Source organism: Phoenix dactylifera, chromosome 2 (genome assembly GCF_009389715.1).
Source record: "Phoenix dactylifera cultivar Barhee BC4 chromosome 2, palm_55x_up_171113_PBpolish2nd_filt_p, whole genome shotgun sequence".
NCBI classification, from domain to species: domain Eukaryota; kingdom Viridiplantae; phylum Streptophyta; class Magnoliopsida; order Arecales; family Arecaceae; genus Phoenix; species Phoenix dactylifera.
The window spans coordinates 12,747,320-12,767,035 of record NC_052393.1 but is presented as its reverse complement, the minus strand read 5'-3'; the positions used below and the strand labels follow the sequence as shown (position 1 = coordinate 12,767,035).

At 37.9% G+C, this 19,716-nt stretch overlaps 1 protein-coding gene across 13 annotated transcripts; it reads right to left on the bottom strand.

Annotated features, from left to right (window-relative positions):
- Nucleotides 1-9,473: 9,473 nt before the first annotated feature.
- Nucleotides 9,474-19,639, bottom strand: LOC103714153 (pentatricopeptide repeat-containing protein At4g02750-like). 13 transcript variants are annotated; one of them, XM_026807303.2, is made up of 7 exons: nucleotides 19,427-19,639; nucleotides 18,058-18,249; nucleotides 16,202-16,759; nucleotides 12,142-16,112; nucleotides 11,909-12,028; nucleotides 11,639-11,804; nucleotides 9,474-9,873 (listed from the first exon to the last, which is right to left on the bottom strand). In XM_026807303.2, exon 4 carries the CDS (start codon nucleotides 14,589-14,591, stop codon nucleotides 13,083-13,085), a length of 1,509 nt encoding a protein of 502 aa, XP_026663104.1. In that variant the 5' UTR covers nucleotides 14,592-16,112; nucleotides 16,202-16,759; nucleotides 18,058-18,249; nucleotides 19,427-19,639; the 3' UTR covers nucleotides 9,474-9,873; nucleotides 11,639-11,804; nucleotides 11,909-12,028; nucleotides 12,142-13,082. The 13 variants fall into 13 exon arrangements, with proteins under 13 accessions (XP_026663104.1, XP_038978060.1, XP_038978054.1 ...); XM_039122132.1 differs by having other exon boundaries at nucleotides 11,639-11,768; XM_039122126.1 differs by having other exon boundaries at nucleotides 11,909-11,985.
- Between the last annotated feature and the right edge of the window lie 77 nt (nucleotides 19,640-19,716).

Sequence of the window (19,716 nt, the reverse complement as noted above, 5' to 3'; positions counted from 1 at the left end):
GGAAAATGTGTTATGGTTTTTGGACCCGAAATTAGATTTTGTTGTTACAGCCATAGAAAAATCCAAAGATTTGGAGAAAATGACAATTGAAGAAATCATGGACTCTTTGCAAGTTCATGAGAAAAAGCTCAACAAAAGAAAGGAAGAAAAGCCATTGGAGCAAGTTCTACAAACGAAGCTTACTACAAAAGAAGATCTTGGGAGAGCTTAAGAAAGAGCTCGAGGACGAGGTTGAGGCCGTGGCTGAGAACGAGGAAGAAGAATAATCGGTCATGGCTCAACAAGCAATGAAGAGGAACAAGGTTCAAATCCAATAAGAGGAAGAGGACGTGGTAGAGGAAGGTCATATGAAAGAAGGTGGTATGATAGATCTAATATTCAATGTTATAATTGCAAGAAGTAGGCACTACTCTTCAAATTATTGGAGTGCTACTAATCAAGTTGATGATAAGGATAATTATGGTGAAAAAAGAAATAAAGAAGAAGAGCCATTTCTATTATTAGCATATAAAGAAGAATAAGGCAACAAAGAGAAAGCATGGTATCTTGATAATGGAGCAAGCAATCATATGTGTGGCAAAAGAAGTATATTTGCAGAGTTTGATAAATAGGTCAATGGTCAAGTCACTTTTGGAGATTTTTCTAAAATTTCGGTAAGGGGCAAAGGCACTATTTTGATTCCTTTGAAGAATGACACTCATACATTTATTTCCAATGTTTACTATGTGCCAAATATGAAGAATAATATTTTGAACTTGGGGTAACTTTTGAAGAAGGGCTATAATATTCAAATGCAAAATCGTACTCTTGCTATAAGAGATTCAAGAAATAGATTGATTGCAAATATTGAAATGACAAAAAAAAGAATGTTTCTTCTAAACATTCAAAATGAAGTTGCTATGTGTTTGAAGGCTTGCTTTAAAGATTTATCATGGCTTTGACATTGAGATATGGTCATCTTAACTATGGCTTTAAAGTTTTTATCTAAGCATGATTTGGTGAAGGGGTTGCCATTCATAGAAGATCCAGAGTAGCTTTGTGAAGGTTGTCTTCTCAGCAAATATCACAAAAGGAGTTGTCCAAATGAAGCAACATATCGAGCACGGGAGCCACTAGTACTTGTGCACATAGATATTTCTAGGCCAATTGTTCCTACCTCTTTTATGTGAGCACATATATTTTTTCACTTTTACTGATGATTTCAGTAGAAAGATATGGATTTATTTCTTGAAAAACAAATCCAAAGCTTTTAGTACTTTCAAAAGATTCAAGATATATGTTGAGAAAGAAAGCAATTTACTATTAAATCCTTAAGATCCGATAGAGATGGAGAATTTACTTCTAAAGAATTTGAAGCTTATTGTGAAGAGAATGGAATTCGTAGACCTTTGACGGTTCCATACTCTCTACAATAACATGGAGTTGCGGAAAGAAGAAATAGAACTATTCTTGATATGGTGAGATGCATGTTGAAAAGCAAAGGTATGCTAAAGCAATTTTGGGCTGAAGTAGTAAATTGTATCGTCTACATCTTGAATAGATGCCCCACAAAAGGCTTGTGGAATGTCACACTACAAGAAGCATGGTCCGGTAAGAAGCCTATTGTTTCTCATTTAAGAGTTTTTGGAAGGATTGCTTATGCTCATTTACCGGAAGAAAAGAGAACTAAGCATGATGATAGAAGTACTAAATATATTTTCATTGGTTATAATGCTTGCTCAAAGGGATATAAATTATATAGTCCGTGCAATGGAAAAGTTGTTGTTAGTAGAGATGTTGAATTTGATGAAGAAGGCACATGGGATTAGAGTTCTCAAGAAGAGAAAAAGCAATCCGGCACATTTATTGAAGAAGAGTTACCGAGGAATGAAGAGTTACAAACATCTGCACCATCTTCATCTTCATCTTTAATCTCAGCAGAACCAAGTTCAAGGCCAAAAAAAAAGAGAGAAGACTAAGTGAAATGTATGAGGTAACAGATAATCAAAATAATCTAACTCTTGTTTGTCTTCTTGCCAATTGTGAGTCTACAGATTTTGAAGAAGCCAAAAACTCCATCTATCATGAAAGAAGCAAGCACATTGATACTCGATATCATTTTATAAGAGAGCATGTGAAGGATAAGGAGATTGAGCTTGTACATGTCAAATCTCAAGATCAAGTGATGGATATATTCACCAAGCCTCTCAAAGTTGACATATTCTAGAGATTAAAATTCAAGCTTGGAATAATTGATGGAGGAGAAGAATCAAGTTTAAAGGAGGGTGTTGGATAATAAACTTAATTCCTACGGTGATGTGGCATCCGACTAGCATCCTAGTTGGAGAGTCAAAGTCAAGTCAAGGTTAAGAAGGTGAAAGGCTAAGGGTCACAATTAAGAGTCATCATGAGTTATAGAAAGTTAAGAGTCATAAGTTGTAGAATGTGAAGAGTTTTGAGTTATATGAGATTTAAGAGTCATGGGTCATGGGTATATCAAATCATGAGTTAGGAATACTAAAGGTCAAGAGTTATGAGTTATATGTAGAAATTTCTAGAGTCACATGTTTATATAAAGGGTTGTAAGCATCCATTTGTATGGTTTGAGTTGAATGAAAATTATCCTTCTTCCAAACTTTATTTTTGAGAGTTTCTACCACCTTCTTTTTGAGTGTTCTTCCTCATTTTTTCTAACATTGTGATCCAATGATAAACGAGTATTTGATAGATGCTGGTTTGCATGAGTGAACGATATCTTGTGATTGAATCATTATTGGACAATATCTGGTGGAGTTCCAGAAATTATATCCAGATGATTGGCCGAACAAATGAGCTGGGTTATTAGTGTTGCTTTTGAGGTGTCTAAACTACTGAAGATTGTTTGATGATTGATTGAGAGGAACTGAAAGATTAATTTAACAATTGGTTCATGATCAATTTTAGTTTTGAGTAACTAAAACATCCTATGATAGCACTAGCTGTATTAATCAAAATTCCGTGAAAATAAAAATATTTTCTAGTTTTCTGCTTCTCTTTCCGCAGATATCCTTATTTTGTTATTTTTACTTTCAAAGACTACGCGAGGACAGCTTAACCTATATATTTAAATTATGAACTTGATTCATCTAAACGTACTTAAGCTGGGAACTTGATTGGTTCCACTTGATTTCGTCAAACTCTGATGTGGAAGGAGAAGGTAACGTAAAGAAATCTTTGCAACAAAGCTGCTTGTGGGCATTGAGACCATAGACCATTAGTTTGAGCCTTTCTGTTTGAATTTTTTAAAAGATCTTTTTATTGCAAACCTGCCTTTTTTAAAGAAATTAAAAAGGTTAATAGTAAATGAAAATTTTTAATTCTTACTGAAAAAACTAACAGCATTGATTTTATATCTATGCTTTTTACATGTGATAAACTATATTATGATAAGATGAACTGAAATTATTAACAATGTGTTGGTTTATATTACAGAACGACCAACTTATGTTAACAATAAATAAAACTTGATCTCTATGTATGATTTGTTGAATTAGTGCTTTTAACCATTTCATACCTACAACTATATGCCAACAGAAGTTGGTTGCATCAGCTGCCACTCTCTCCTAGGACTTGCGCTTCCCACGGAACAAAAAAATAAAAAAAAATTTGTCTCACTTCCCTCAAATAACTACGCTCGTTTGGATGGCATTTCTAATTGAGGCGGCAAAACTGACTTGTTTTAATATGTTGTGATCAATTGACGCATGGTACCCGATCTAGATGCTTCACCCTCAATCAGGACGATGGTATAACTTTCATGGGCCGAAGTAAGATCAAGTTCGAATTCAGAGTCAAGGGGCAAGTGATAGGAAAAATATTGATCATCTTAATCTCAGAGATATATGATCTCCTTGACCTCGGTTGAGGTAAATAACCTGGTTATGGACCGGCGTGCCTTTCTGCATGTGAGAATAATGCCAACTATCACTACATGAACCGCAATAATGGCATTAATGACGATTGTACTAATATAGGCACGATCAATGCAATTATCGCTGCATGACAATTGTGGGAAGTCGTTACCATATCATTAGAGCATGCTTAACTGTTATAATGCAGTTACAATGCTTCCCGATAAATGGACACCATTCTCATCATTTATATATAAGGGTGATCGAGAGACCGGGGGGTAAGCAATTTAGGACTCCTCTTAACATATTTTACCTTCTTTTCTATTGTTGCTCTAGATATCTGACTTAAGCATCGGAGGATTTCCTGCCAATTTTTTTTTGGCAAACGAACTTTTTTACAGGTATTTCAATCGATCTCAACGCACTATGATTCCAATCAACTTCAACGCACTTTGGTTCCAATCAACTTCAACGCACCTTGAGCGGTTACTGACCTTCAGTCCAGAATCTAGCGGCACTTTATTTTTTAAAATTTTTTACCATTTTTTTCTCGACCTAATTCGGCTAATCCCTTGTCGCACTCTTTTTTTTTTTTTTTTTTTCCGGAGTCTAGTAATGTTACGCAGTGCCGACAAAAAAATTTCACGTCATGTGGCATGAGAGAGAGTTGAATATATACTCAGATGCCATGTCAGGATTACATGAGCCAGAAGAACTTTGAGTTTATTCGATCGGCACCGCAAAGTATTTCCATTCGGAGTGCAATTTCGCAATTTATCATCTTCGACCGCTTCTCTCAGCCACTTCCAGGAAAGAAACCCATATCCTGGTATTTTTCTCACAAAACATAAGGGTTACGCAGCTTCATGTCTTCCTTATTGAAAGAAGAGATTTATATTAGAAAATAAACATTTCTTATATATCATAACTGGAGAAATTGTTTACACATTACTGATTGCTGATAGGTGTTTCATTTGTGATAGCTGTGAAGTTTACTGTGGCTCACATCCTCCCAAATGATGACTGGTCGCGTCTGTAGCTTGGGAAGATCCCAAATCCTTGGTTGGTCTCCTTGTCCGGTGACGGCCTATCTCAGGAACTTTGAGCCCACTCGGAATAATCCTTCCGAGGACTATCGTTTATTTATTTATTTTTCCTTGGAGGAGTAGTCCTGTAACGAGTAGGAGATGGGGAAAAAAAATAGTGACCGTGATGCTCGCTCATGCTCATAGCCCGTCCAGGGCCTCCAATAACATTCTTCTTCTTCTCCTTTTTTTTTTCCTATTATTTTTAACCGAATGACTGCGTGTTGATGGAAAAGAGTAAGTTTAGTTCATTTTCCTGTTTAAAATAGATTTTTTTCTTTCTTTCTGGAAGTTGAACTGTTTGATACCATGCATGATGGTTTTCTATAGCCTAATAATATTACAAACTTACTGCGGATAGAGTGCGAGCAAATCTGGTGGAGGAGCATAAAAGAGGTGTTCAAAATTCTAAATCCTGAACCAATACAAACTTATTCATTGTTATGCGTTTTGTTTTTCAATTGAATTAGCAAATAGACACATCAAACGCTTTAAAATTATTCCTGAACTCTCCCTCTCTCTCTCTCTCTAAGGAATTGTGTAAACCTGGATACTTGCTAGATGTGCTCTCCACCTGCAATAACCTTTAGGTCTTGAACTTAAGACATGGTCGTTTACCCTATTTGCCACCCTTCAGTTCAATGGAGACACTGCAATTAAACAACATTAGGTTTCTATGCAGCTTAAGAAAAGGGGTAATTAATCACCGGTACATTTATTGACCTATCTCTAATATTTAATCCATGTTGACTGATTGTTTAACAATCAGTCCCGCCATATTTCAATACTTTATTATGAGACGAAAATGCCCCCTAAGAATATTTTAATTCCTATTGCTTTATCTCCCATCCTACCGGAGAAGAGAAAGAAAAAAGGAGGTTGGGCCCGCCACGGCCGGTGCCGGCCACGGCCCAACCCCTCCCGAGCCTCCTACCACGGCCGCGCCGCCGAAAATACCCTCGTCCCAGTCCCCTCCCGCAGTCGCGCCGCCGAGAATGCCCCCGCCCCCACCCCACGGTGGGGAGGCGCCGAAGAAGAGGAAGAAGGGCAGCCGTGGCGTCCTACGGCCGTCGCCGGCCACGACCCATCCTCCCCCTGCGTCCGCCGCGGCCCGGCCCCTTTCCGGTGCCGACGGCCTTGCGGCCTTGCGAGGGAGCAGAGGTGGAGGAGTGCGCGGAAGCCCGCATCCATAGCGGCGAGGAGGCGCTGCTCGGGAGCGAGATCGACAGAGACGACGATGGCGAGGACGGCGCGGGCGAGGCGGGAGTAGAATTGGTGGTACATGAACTAGGAGAAGTGGGAGATGCAGAAGCCTTCGCCTTGGAATTGGAGGAGTATGGGCAGCGCTTTCCTCCGCCCGTCACCACCGTGCTCCGACGGCAGCTCGGGGAGGTAGAGGCGGAGGGAGGGGCCGCTAGGGAGGTCGAGGAGGGTGATGCCATCGCGGGGGGTGTCATGGGAGGGGACGGGTTCCATGAGGAAAAAAAGAAAATAAAAAAAAGGAGAAGAAAAAGGAAAGAAAAAGAAGAGAACAAAAAAGAAAAAGGAAAAAAAGAAGAGAAGGAAAGAAAAAGAAGAAAAAAAAAGAAGACAAAGGAAAGAAAAAGGAAGAAAAAGAAAGAAAAAGAAGAAAAGAAAAAAAAAGAGAAGAAAAAGGAAAGAAAAGGAAGAGAAGGAAAGAAAAAGAAGAAAAAGAAAAAAAAGGAAAGAAAAAGAAGAAAAGAAAAGAAGAAAAAACGGAAAATAATGAATGAGTGGCAGTTAGGTTAGTAAGTTTGGTATACAAGTAATATAACATGGCACACATTTAAGTAAGCTTGGCACACAATTAATCAATGTTTTAACACTTAATCTAGTCTGGCACAGTTTTCTGTTCTGTGCACACAGTTTACCGTTCCCCGCACATAGATATAGTTTATGTGCACACAGTTAAGTTAAGCTATCTGATTTTGGTAGAATATTTCGAATTAGTTACAACGGCGTGGTAGACACTTAATATAGGTTGTTCTTGTGAGCCAAGACTTACCCTAGCATGGCACATAGTCGATTAAGCTTGAAACACACTTAATTAACCAATGCACATACTTCATTAACCTCGAAACACAGTTTTGTGTTCTGTGCACACAGTTTACCGTTTCCTGCACACAGGTATGGTTTCTTTGCACATAATTAAGTTAAACAATCTGATTTTTGTAAAATGTTTCGAATCAATTACAACGACGTGGTAGACAATATATGTTGTTCTTTTGAGCCAAGTCTTATCTTAACATGGTGCATTAACTTAATATAGGTTGTTCTTTTCCATGTTATGAAGAATAGAAATGTTTCAATTCCAGTTCTCGCATGTTATAATATCTATGCCCAGGCTCTCTCAAACAGAGAGGATGTACCTAATGACCTCCCTATTTTTTGCAACCGCTAGCTATCAAGTTGAGTTTGCTGCTTCATGGTGGATGCAGTTACGTTCTCCGTACTTGTTGAAGGGATCTCTTAGTTTGGAAACCCTGTCGATTCAATTGATGGAGGTGCTGCGAACAACCTATGACTTTCTTCATTTCTCCTTTCCTATGTGTTCTATAAGCCACTCACAAGTGTCAACTCTCTACCCTTCGCTATTTCTTTGCAGCCAAGGACAAATAATTCAACTTTAAAGGCATTTGCAGGATACTTGCTCACGACAATAGAGATCCAAAAGTTTAAAAGGCATTTGCAGGATACTTGCTCAAGAATGCAAGGATGTTGGAGGAGATCGTAATGCATTCCTCACGCAAGTCACGAAGATGGACAGTGAACTATTTCAATTCCCCCAAGAGCTTCATCCGAACATGCAATTTTGATCCTTTGATGTAAAGGGAGGCAAAAGGAGCCACCCGGCTTTTATTAAAGATTAATCGTATTTACTATAGAGACAAGGGCAAAGATGAGTTACATTGTCGAGGAACGAGAGGAACTTTCTGAACATGCAATTTTGATCCTTTGATGGCTTCCCCAGCGATACATTTCTTGAAACTTTCTGAATCGAGCAGAGAAAGATAATAGGAAACTAGAAGAACATCGTAGCTAGGCTTCTTGACAATTCATTAATGAGGGATTGGACGGGGTTTCCTTGGTTACGTGCTTGCATGGGATCAATTTGCACTATTTGGTTCCAACGGTGGCTCGTTGGAGGAGGACATGCCATCTTTTATTGGTCCACAGTAAGACAATCGCTTGCTCGTTTTGTCCGTTCAACAATCCAATTGATAACATGACTAAAATTCATGAGAAAATAAGAAATGAAGTGGTCCACCAGTGCTGCTTAAGTTAGCTTAATCCCTGGAAACTGAAGGTATTCTTATTTGTAAATGTCTTTTCCTTGCTCCAAATTCTGGCTATGAGCAAGAGTGTGTTTAAGTATAGAAGCCAATGGCCAATTAATATATCCATATCTTGGTAGCTTTGGGGTCAGTATGTTAGGGTTGTTTCATAGTATGACAGCATTCCAAGATACATGATCTTAAAAGTTCAGCATAAAATTTGCTCAACAGAAAGCATAAAATCAAAAATTATCCCTAAAGTTTATATTCTAGATGTTTCTATAGACATCAAAAAACAAACCAGCCTATGCTCCCCACCCCCACAAATAAGAAGAAAAAAGAACTGAAAAAGAAAAGGGTTTTCAATAGATTACTCCCTCCTTCCAAGCCCGTCAACAAAACATTCCCCTTCTTATAAAATGTCAACTACGATATGTGTATTTTACAAGTGGGACAAAGTATTCCTTGATGTCCACTTAATGACTTGCTCTCTTAATATTTTTATATTTCTTGATTTTTTTTTTTTTGTGCGGCATCTCCACTGTTCTTACTTAGGACTATACTAGTAGTAAACTAAAGTTATAAACACCATTTAACTTTAAAAGATCAAAAAGGTTGGCCGTTGATTAGACAAAATGGACCATTTTCTCTTATTAGAAAAAGTTAGATCCTATTGGTTTTTAGGAAAAAAGTGGGCTGCGTTGAAATGCATCTAAAAAAAGGACAAATACATCAAAATTCCTCTCGAATATGTTTTGTTTTCCTCTTAAAAGAGAGCTTCTTCAGATTGATACGATGTCTACATTGTCAGATAATAGCTTCCCAGGCACTGTCGGTGAAATGGGGGAGGCCGTCTCTGTTGCTACTTGCTATTCCTCGCATGGTAGCATGAAAAAGAGTGAGATTGGAGGCATCAGCCATAATGGGAGGATGACTCCTGAAAATCTAGAGTTTTGTTTGTTCTCTAGGCTCGGAGAATGATGATGGAACTCCATGGCATGCTGATGCCAGCTATCATATCATTACTTGGATGCCTCAGGGCGAATCTTGTGTTCCCTCTTGTCTTTCTATTGCAGGGATCAAGCTTCATTCATTGTCATGCTTCGCCAGCTACCTTCAAATGTTTAGATAGATTGATCCTAGTCTAAGAAGAGACGTATGTGCTTAAGCTGAGACAACCAAAAAACGAGCATCCAAGATGAGTTTCCTTCAATCTTTCAACATTTGTGCATGTCACACTATCAAGTGCACTTGGTACACAAGTGCACCAAGGTGATCCATTCATCATGGAATCCATTACAGTACCTCATCAGTTAGAATCTAACATCAGCATTACTTGTTCTACAGCAAGTCATGCTTGCCCTCATCAGACTACAATCGTCCAGTCAAAATATGTCCAAAGTTACAGAAGCTGGAACCTGGAAAGAGCTCAAGTCAGGTCCCTTGAGGAACCATTACAGCTTTCATTAGCCAAGTACGGTATCCATGCACTCTCAGCCAGCTAACATGAATTTTTGTGGAAGACTATAAGCTTTCTCTGAAAATTTAACACCAGAAATTCTTCACTCTGCCGGAGGCACTAACTTGTGAAGATAATCTCAGGTCGAGTTTTGTTAGGTGGACCTGTAGAAATAGCTTTCATGAATTAATACCTCACTTCAATTGGTAACAGGCACACCTGAATACAGTGTCACATCAAGATATAATAACAAATGAAGGAGATGAATTAGTAGTCAACTTCATATTCTGTAGTGTTTTAGACGTCCCTTCCTGCTGTTTTAATTCATATCTTGAGGACTAATCAGTCAGATAGATGATAATGGTCTAGAACCCACATTTCACTGTAATATAGTATAGAAAGGACACTAAATGGCAAGCTTTAGAGTGTCAATGACTTTGAGAGTAACAATTGATTTACAAGCTAACCGTGTGGTGCTCAAGTGATAAAACAATATGATTGGTGAAAACATTCTCTAATTGGAACTTTTGATAATAAAGGATCCCAAACTCTCATGTAAGCATAGACCTTATTCCAATAATACTAAAGAATAATTTTGTAATAAAAGTTAATCTTACATAATAAAGTTTCTGTTACCAAGTAAACAGGGAAAAATTTTAGATTCATTATAATTTCAAATCATTTTACCTTATTTTACCATCATCCATGATAATTTATATTTCCAGAAACAAGTAATCCAGGAAAAGTTATAGCCAAAGTAGGTTTTCTTGTACATAGGATGTTCGTATCAACAATCTGTTAAGTTTCTATGAGGATAAGGGCACTGATATATCAATAACCTGCCTGTAAAGGACTACTGGAGGTTAAGCCCATCGCTAGTTACCTTCTACGGACCTTGTCTCTCTTTTTTGGTGGAAGACAAAGTTTGTCCTGATCAACATGTCCACTACCCCTTTTTCATCCCATCCGTACTATAGGTACATGCGTGCAACTATGAAAGCTTCTTTCTATTTTACCTTTTTAACTATCCCATGGTCATCTTTCTTTTCTTCTTTTGTTTGTGGAAAGAAGATATACTATCTCCACTATGGTCTATGGATTGTTTCATATGTTTAGAGAGTACGAGAAAATGATTTTAAGAGACATACGTGATGGAACAGTTTATCTGTTCAAATATAGATATGCCACACCACATCAACTCTCAACAACATCAAAGTCCTGAGTTATATATGTCAGTATCATGGAAAAGTTGACATTTTTTTAATGTCTCTTTGACCGGATAAGAACCTTGCGGCCTTAACCAGAGCTTCGGCATCCTGTTATGAATGCTTGAGCTATTAACAAGGCAAGCGATCATGCTGTCAAAGCATTCCGAGTTGTGAACCCACAACAATTGAACATTAAAGAGGTGCCAAAGAGGGGAAGAAAAAGAAACATAAAGGTCCCTGTATTGACCCATGCAACAAAGGCAGTAGCCGCATAGTTTCCCAGTTAGACAAACGTTAATCAACCCCCCATCGCAAAGATAAAATACCAGTCAAGTTAGAAAGAGTAAGATTGTGTGATCACACTATGAAATGACTTGCTTTTTGGTAAGACAACATGAGGTGGCTTTAAAAAGCAAGGATTCAGAGATTTTGAAATTCAGATGTCTTTTTTGCACACGCAAAATACAAATGACTGGATGGGCAGTAGGCAAAGAGATCTCATCTGCTTTCAGCTTCTAAAGCAGTACAATATATAAGAAGAATGATAAAGCAATATGAATTCACAAGTAATAGCCACATTATAAAAACTATAAGTACTACCAACAATGAAATATATGTTTAGAATAAAAAAAGAAAATGAAGAACATGACATGCACCCAGATAAATGCAACAACAAACCATCTTCAGAATTTGGGCATGTTAAGGCAAGAGAGGAGCATACCATGCTTCTTCCACAGCATGCAGCTAGTAGACTACAGGCTTCCCAAATCATGAGATGACCCGCACAGGCTGGATAAAATGGCGGTAAAACCAAATTGTGTCCAAAGGACCCAGAGCACATTTCTAGTTAGCTGGAGTCATTCCAGGAAAACAATCTGAATGCCAACCTAATTGGAGAAGTATATCAGGACAACCACATCGTCATATCAATGTCAAAGATGACAATAATGCCATATAAGATCATTAACAGTGAGAAAATTGTCTATAGCACCTCTCTCATCGCTATTTAGCACCTTTGCAGTTGTTGGCTGCTCTGCAAGATGTACACTGACAATCTATATTCTTTTCCTACAGGATTTAGCACAAGGCAGCACAATTTGATATATTTTTACTGGAGAAAAAAATTCGCAGAAAGACAATGTAAGAGATTTCTCAGGCATAAAGAGAAAGAAAGGAAATGAATTAACTGAACATTACGGTAAGATGGTAACAAGAAATACATACCTGACAAGTAAACAAGACATTGCCACTCTTATGACTGGCCAGCTTATAAATATCATACAAATAAGACATTAGGATTTAGTTTTAGCATCAAGTAGGTAAAATATCAGGACCCTTCCTTGGTAACTGAAAATTGTTGCTGCATCTTAATTCATAACCCTGCAAAAAGCTTGGGCCAAGGAGCATGCTACCTGAAATTTTGCTACAAAAGCTTTGCTTCTTTGCCAAGTCAGTCAGCCAATGCAATAATTCACTTGGGCCAAGGAACATGCTACCTGAAATTTTTCTACAAAAGCTTTGCTTCTTTGCCAAGTCAGTCAGCCAATGCAATAATTTGCTCGGGCCAAGGATCATGCTACCTGAAATTTTGCTACAAAAGCCTTATCTTAGCTGTTTCTCTTTCCAAAGGTGTAAATCTGTAACTCAGTATCTAAGCCCGCTTCAGGCAGCTCCTTTGTCTTTCCTAGCTGTACCACGTCCAAATCGGCTCCACTTTTCATGAAAATCTTTCTCATAATCAGCAAAGAATTTTCTTTCCCACATTTTCAGCTCTCAACCTCCACCTTTAACACCACACCGTATACAATAATATCGCTAAAATCCATCTACATGAAAGGGTCAAGAAAAGAATACGACAAAGCATGCCGTACCGGCCCGAACCAAGCAGTACGGAGCATACCATACCGTACCAATTCGGTATCGGCATCCAATACGGATGGCGTACCGATACTCGACACTCCGTACCATACAATACCAATATTGTGCTAGTGTGGCACCGGTATGGGGTCCGGTACCGCGACAGCGAATCTTGCTGTAAGACTTAAATTGACATTTTCCCCCTAATCTCTAATAGAGATCACAAGGTGACAGTCCTGCTATAGATAGAACTATAAATGCCAATTCCATGACATGCCTGATTTCGACAGCACTCCTGTCAACTGTTATTAAGCATACTCAGATGCAACATCTGCTAAAAGCTCAACGATCATATAAATACTCTGGGAATCACGATGTGTTTCATCCCTAGTGGTAAAGATATGCACCTTTCCTTTTATCTCTATCCAACTATTGCTCAACTCCTTCCTTGCATCTTTTTCAGTCATCCATCTCCTCATCAAAGCAGCCTCTCTCTGTCTTCCTACAGCTGCATACATCTGCATGACCATCAAACAGGAGGCAGCATTATTTGATTCAAGCTCCAAGACCCGATCAGCTGCATACAAACCGAATTTAAGAGCCCCACTTATCCTGCATCCATTCAAAAGTGTTCTCCAAAAGATAGAAGTGGGCTCAAAAGGCATCTTGAGGATTATCATTGCAGCCTCTTTGAGCAATCCAGCACGTGCAAGGATGTCAACCATGCAGACATAATGTTCAGGTCCTCGATGAACTCCAAAATCTTTCTGCATACAGTCAAAATACAATATTCCCTCTTTTAGAAATCCACGATGGCTACATCCCTGGAGAACACCCAGAAAACTGATTCTGTCAGGGTGAAACCCAGCTTTCTGCATCTGATGGAAAACTAAGATTGCTTCAACAGCATATCCATGCTGCCCATATCCTGAAATCATAGCATTCCACGTGAACATGTCAGGTTGATAAATACTATTGAAAATATTGATCGCACCATGCAGACACCCTGATTTCATAAACATAGAGATGGCAGAGTTTCTGACGAGATTGTTATTGTCAAATCCTCTCTTCAGGAGATGGCAGTATAACTGCTGGCCATTCGAAAGTGCAGCTAAATCTGCAGCAGCAGCCAGGGCGCTGGTGAGAGAGTGAACAGTGGGTCTTCTTCCCACTGACAGCATTTCTTTGAAAAGCATCAAGGATTCTGATGATAATCCATTCTGCTGGAAACCAGATATGATTGAAGACCAGGAGGCAGAGTCTGGCTCAGGCAATTGTTTGAACAATTGCCATGAATCAATGATTCGTGAAACACGAGCAAGCCCAGAAATAATAGTTGTCCAACTGAAGGTATCTTTTTCTTCATCAGGCATGACTAAGAAAAGCTTCAGGGCAATATGCAATCTACTCTCACTTGCATAAGCCATGATCATGGAATTCCAAGAAATGGTGTTCCTTTCAGGCATCTTATCAAATAGCTCCCGTGCATCCTGGGTCTTCCCGTGCCAGATATATTCCCTAATCATTACATTACAAGCAACACAGTCCCAAAAGGCCATTTCATCAAAGACCTTTCTTGCCAGGTCGAGTTTTCCTTCATTTGAGTATGCCGAAATTTGTTTTGTCAACAATATTAGGTCTTCATTTCTTGAGTAGATATACATTCCTCTCATTTGCTTATGATTGATATACCCAACATTTCTTTTATGCAGCAAATAATATGTAAGGTGCACATTTCTAATACTGTTACATCTCAGTTGTACCAGAAAACCCATCTTCGTTATAAAATACATTTGCAAAAATAGGATGGACTGCATGTCATGGTCCCTTACCCTTCCTAGCTTATTACTACAGAGATGTTGCTCAGCTAAGGGAAATTAAATGTCAACTCCGGCTATCTGTACCTGAAATTGGTCCTTCAGGTTGTAAAAAAGAACTAAAGAGCAAACAAGCTGATATTTCTAAGTAAACAACATCATAATCAAGTGTAAATTCTTTGTAAAATGCAACAAAATACTTTTTTGGCTACCTCTAAAATTTCTTTGTGAAGAAAACAGGGAAAGGGAAAAAAATATACTTCTTAACATAGAACGAAATAATATAATTCTCTTGTCATTCAATATAAATGATTAACAAAGAAAAGAAAAAAAATGCTGGATGGAGGATATGTACCGTAAAGAAACCAGGCCTATCTTGTAGTTCTTTAAACCAGCTTATAGTTCCAAGAGATGACGTGAAACCAGGTATAATACAGTATGCATGTTGCAAACTATAAAGCGTTCTGATTCTTGTCAGCATTAAAATACAGGTAAATATATCTTACTAAGTATAAAATACTAGAACTAGACAAGAATTGTGTGATAGAAGTAGACCACCAGAACAGCACTGGCATCGCTTGCAAGCACAAATGAAAAAAATACTATACTTCATCTTTGCAATTGATGAAATTCATCCAATGCATAAGACAATCCCAAAATTTAACCAAAAGGAAAGCTGACAGCTTTCCGTGGCAAGAGCACTGAATAATGGCCACTCCAAAATTACTTTCACATGTATGAATCAATCTTCAGCTCAAGGCACGTCAAACTAAATCCAGTCTGGGGGGAAAACATGACATAACTGGAAAAAAGAGAACATCCGAGAAGGGGGAATGCACCTTTTGACTTATTCCCACAGCCCTATTGCATCAAGATGAGGGCTTTCCACATGAATCAGAACTATTAGATTCCTCAACAATAGCTTTAATCCTTGAAAGATTTCGCCCAAGCTTCGAGATAACAAACATGGCATGGGAGCCATTGCCTGCTGGTTCTAGGTATCCTCAGAAAGGCTCACATGTCCCCCTTAAATTTAAGGGTACTAATATATTGGCCAACTGTAACAATTTTGAGAATCAATGAAAGTAGTAAAATATCAATAGGACATTACTAAGAATTCTGTCCATCCTTTGAGTCTTACTACAACATCTTTAGTGTTTCCTAAAAATTTAGTTGAGTCTTGCTACAACATCTTTAGTGTTTCCTAAAAATTTAGTCTTGATTGATCTTAGCATTCCAAAATTTCAAGTAATAATTAACTTCTTAACAAGTTTTGGACAGGAAGAATAAACCATTTTAATGGATTATATTCAATTAGTGATGTTGAACTCAAAAAGAAAAAAAAAATAATATCAAATATCATAGCAATAGCTAAAGTTATGTTTAAAATAATATTAAACATTACATAGTGACATAAAAAAGCTTGAATAAGTATTAGTTAATTTTGCTTGATTTTCCTTCGTGAGGCCTGGGAATCCTCTTGTATTCATAATTGTTGATGTCAACCTTTTGTTGCAAAGCCTGCAAACATCAAAGGAACCATTCTGAGAAAATGGGATGAAGCATCTTTGTGTTAAGAAACATTTTACTAGCTGAGAGAACTCAACCACCTTCAGCTCCTCCTCCAGAGAAATTTTCTTTGGTTTATAGCCATCCTTGGGCCCAGTTCTTGTAAGTGCTTTTGTTGTTTCAATAATCTCTCACTCTAGATCATCTTTTTCCTTTGTCACTTCTTTACTGAATTATTAAGCCAACAATTTATTCTAAGAACAGATGCAATTTGTTTGATAGAATGATATATTAAACAGAGCAACTATCTTTTCTAGAGATCCCCAGACATACTTAAATAAGAGGGGCTTGACAATACCAAGAATAGATAATGGTATAGATAGATAAAGAGTTGTACAGCAATAAAAGCAAAAGATAAAGTATTAAAACTTTAGACATGCCTTCCTTTAATGAGATGAGCAAGGCCAACTGATCCTCATACTATGAGAGAAATGAATGGAAGCCCATATCGAAGGAAGGGATATTTCCTGCCCCATCGTTTAAATTCAGCAGCCTTATGCAAAATCTTAGTTGGAGGAACCCCTGGATCAATCTTCTGAGCTGAATTTGTCTTTGTTTCAGTTGTCATCACTTTCAGCTGAAAACAATCTAAAAACAAGCTGAAAACAGTATGAATTCAGGAAGCTATTTCATGATATTATACTGACATCGCCAAACTGTAAATTGGACTATCAAAATAGCTAGAAGCCATTTAATTCCCAAAACTACCAGAGTGAGCTAACAAATTGTCAGTAGATTTTTCATATTGTAAGCTCATTAATTCCCAAAACTACCAGAGCGAGCTAACAAATTGTTATAGGCCAGCATTAAGTGATGTCAACTTTCAGAGAAGACATTTATCAACTACATACTATTTGCAATCTACACCACATACTTTCTTTATGCAGTTCCCATTTGCTTCCTTTTGCAGTTTTGAGATTGCTTAACAGGCAATGAGTTTCGATGTATTGGGTATTTCCGTATTTATAGAATAGAAGCTTTGATAAAAGGAAATAGAGAAGAATCAAGCAATCATGATTTAGCATTTATCTGAAATAATATTATGCTCTTTAACAATTGCTATTATGTTCTTTAAAAGATATTGTCTCCATATAACAGTTGATGCACTCATGTTCGAAATTCCTGAGTCAATCAGAACTCAAGCTAGTCCATGGTAATTTAACAGGATGCTGGTTTTACTCAAGGAAACCACCTCACTTGTTTTAAAAATAATTGCCTGAGATTGGTTAGACAATTTGACCATGGCTGCCAACTAAGTCTAGCAAACAAATTCATCAAGTCTTCATATACTTTACCAAATCAAATTAAATAAAGTCATACTACAGTAAGTTGGCGAAAACTCAAATTGTTCTTTGTTTTCTTAAATGGTATCAAGTGCAATGATAAGATAAAAGGCTAAAGTTCAATGTAACCATCAAGCCTTGCACCAACCATTCAAGGTTCGTTTTGTGAATACTTGTGTTTCCAAATATTACAATTCATTTCATAGTCTAGCATGCTTTTTCATGACAAGCACTCAGGCAAACATCAGCACTCCACTTTCTACATCCCAACTTGAAATGGTTAAAACAGATTAACAATGTGCTGACTATAGGAACTAGATCAATCAGCTTGAGTCCAATAACCAAACATTATATCATCAAGTATAATAGCACATCAGTCTGTGTAAATTCACTCAGTCAACAAAATCCAGAACTTGAAGAAGCAGTCTATATGAAGTTCTCAAAATCAAACCGCTGATCCCATTTTCCATGCAATTAAATCAACAACAATGCCTACAAAATAAACAACATTAAAAGATTCAAGAAAGAAAATTTTAATTATTCCCTTTTCTTTGAAAAAGCATACAAGACAAAAAGGAAACAAAGTCAGAAGCAACTAAAGCACTCAATCTCACCATAAACAGAAAGGAATTCACTATTTTCTTCTTTCCTTGCTCATCTTATGTTGATCTGATCTCCTTGCTCATCTCCAGATTTAGGGAGGAAGCAAGGGCTATCATCTCTCACTCACTTGAAAGCCTCTTCTTATTACTCAGTGGTCCACAAACACATTATATCAATGCTTTGCAAATTGATTTGGACCAGACCTGCATATAATAGACAGCTATGGCAATGAATCAGGTATGCGCACAGTTGTGGTAACATAAAAAAAAAGCTTCCCAATAGAATTTTGATGACTTTAATCCCCTCCATCAATCTTTAAGTATTCTTCAGCTTAAGAGGGGCAAATTAGGCTTTTTGACGAGACCTAGAACCAGTGGGCATCAGCTCCAATGCTGTGCTCACCATCATCAAGCTCAGGTGTAATCTTTCAACGATCGAGCTTTTCTCAATGCGTCTAAGAGTTTGCATCCATGTGAAAAGCTCACCTCTTGGATGCCATTGGCGGTAGACATAAGATAAAAGGTGCATTATTTTCCTTCTACACTTTCTTAGATCTGCTATTTTTTCCAATTTTTCCCTCAAGAACTGGATTTAGCATGATATGCTTTGAACCGAGGATAAGTTGGTACTTCTTGTTAAAGTAATTCTTATAACTTCTCCCCTTCAATGGGATCACCTAGTGCCCTTCCACTCTTTATTCACTTAACCTTCAACTGCTATCTAGCTTGCAGACCTAGTGTTTTGTTTTTTAAACCTTCTACTCATCTAGTTCCCTTCCACTGTTTATTCACTTAACCTTGAACTGCTATCTAGCTTGCAGCCCTAGTTTTTTTTTGTTTTTTTGAACCTTCTAGTACTTGATTTCCTACGTCCAATGTTGAAGTTGTTGCCTAGTCATTTATTGCTACTTCCTTGTAATCAACTCTTGATCAAGTTATTGCACTCAAAAATCATTTAAATAATTTGCACCGCTTGTTAGAAGTCTATCAATATTATAACTAAGTTTGTCTGCGCGGCCTACCGGATCTGATTAAATCCAAACAGTATACGATTCATGCATAAATTTAGTGTGCCAACTAAATCTTCATTATGCTATCAATGCATAAATTCATAAAATGGCACCATTGCGAGAAAACTCGACGCATTTAATTCATTCAAATTATAGATTTCCTTTCACAAATTTGACCTTACGAAGAATCCCATCATTCTTCTGAAATCACAAAATAAACAAACTTCAAATCGTTTTAATAGCTTCTTCAAAAAAATTGTTTTAATAGCACAGTAACTAAAGCACCTCCGTAATAAAACCTTATAATGTAACCAAATTAATCACATAAATCAGACGGCACCGAAAGAAGAAGAAAGAATGGGCGGTGGTACCTTCTCCCGCTTTTACTTCAAATCCTTCTCTTGCTCGATTAAGCCGGAGGAGGTGATCGCATGGGAGGCGGAGCCACCGAGGCGGTAGTAGCCGAACGCGCCAAAGGAGAGGAGACAGCGCTAGAGAAGGTCGCCGGAGCTGCGAGATTGGGAGTCGAATTCGTGGGAAAGAGCAGAAAATAAAAGGAAGAGAGGAGAATTGTCCCCTCAAACCCTAAAGCATGGAGGATCGAGTCGGGTCTTGAGTGGTGGAACCGAAGCCGGGCCGACTAAAATGTCGGAGTTTGGGT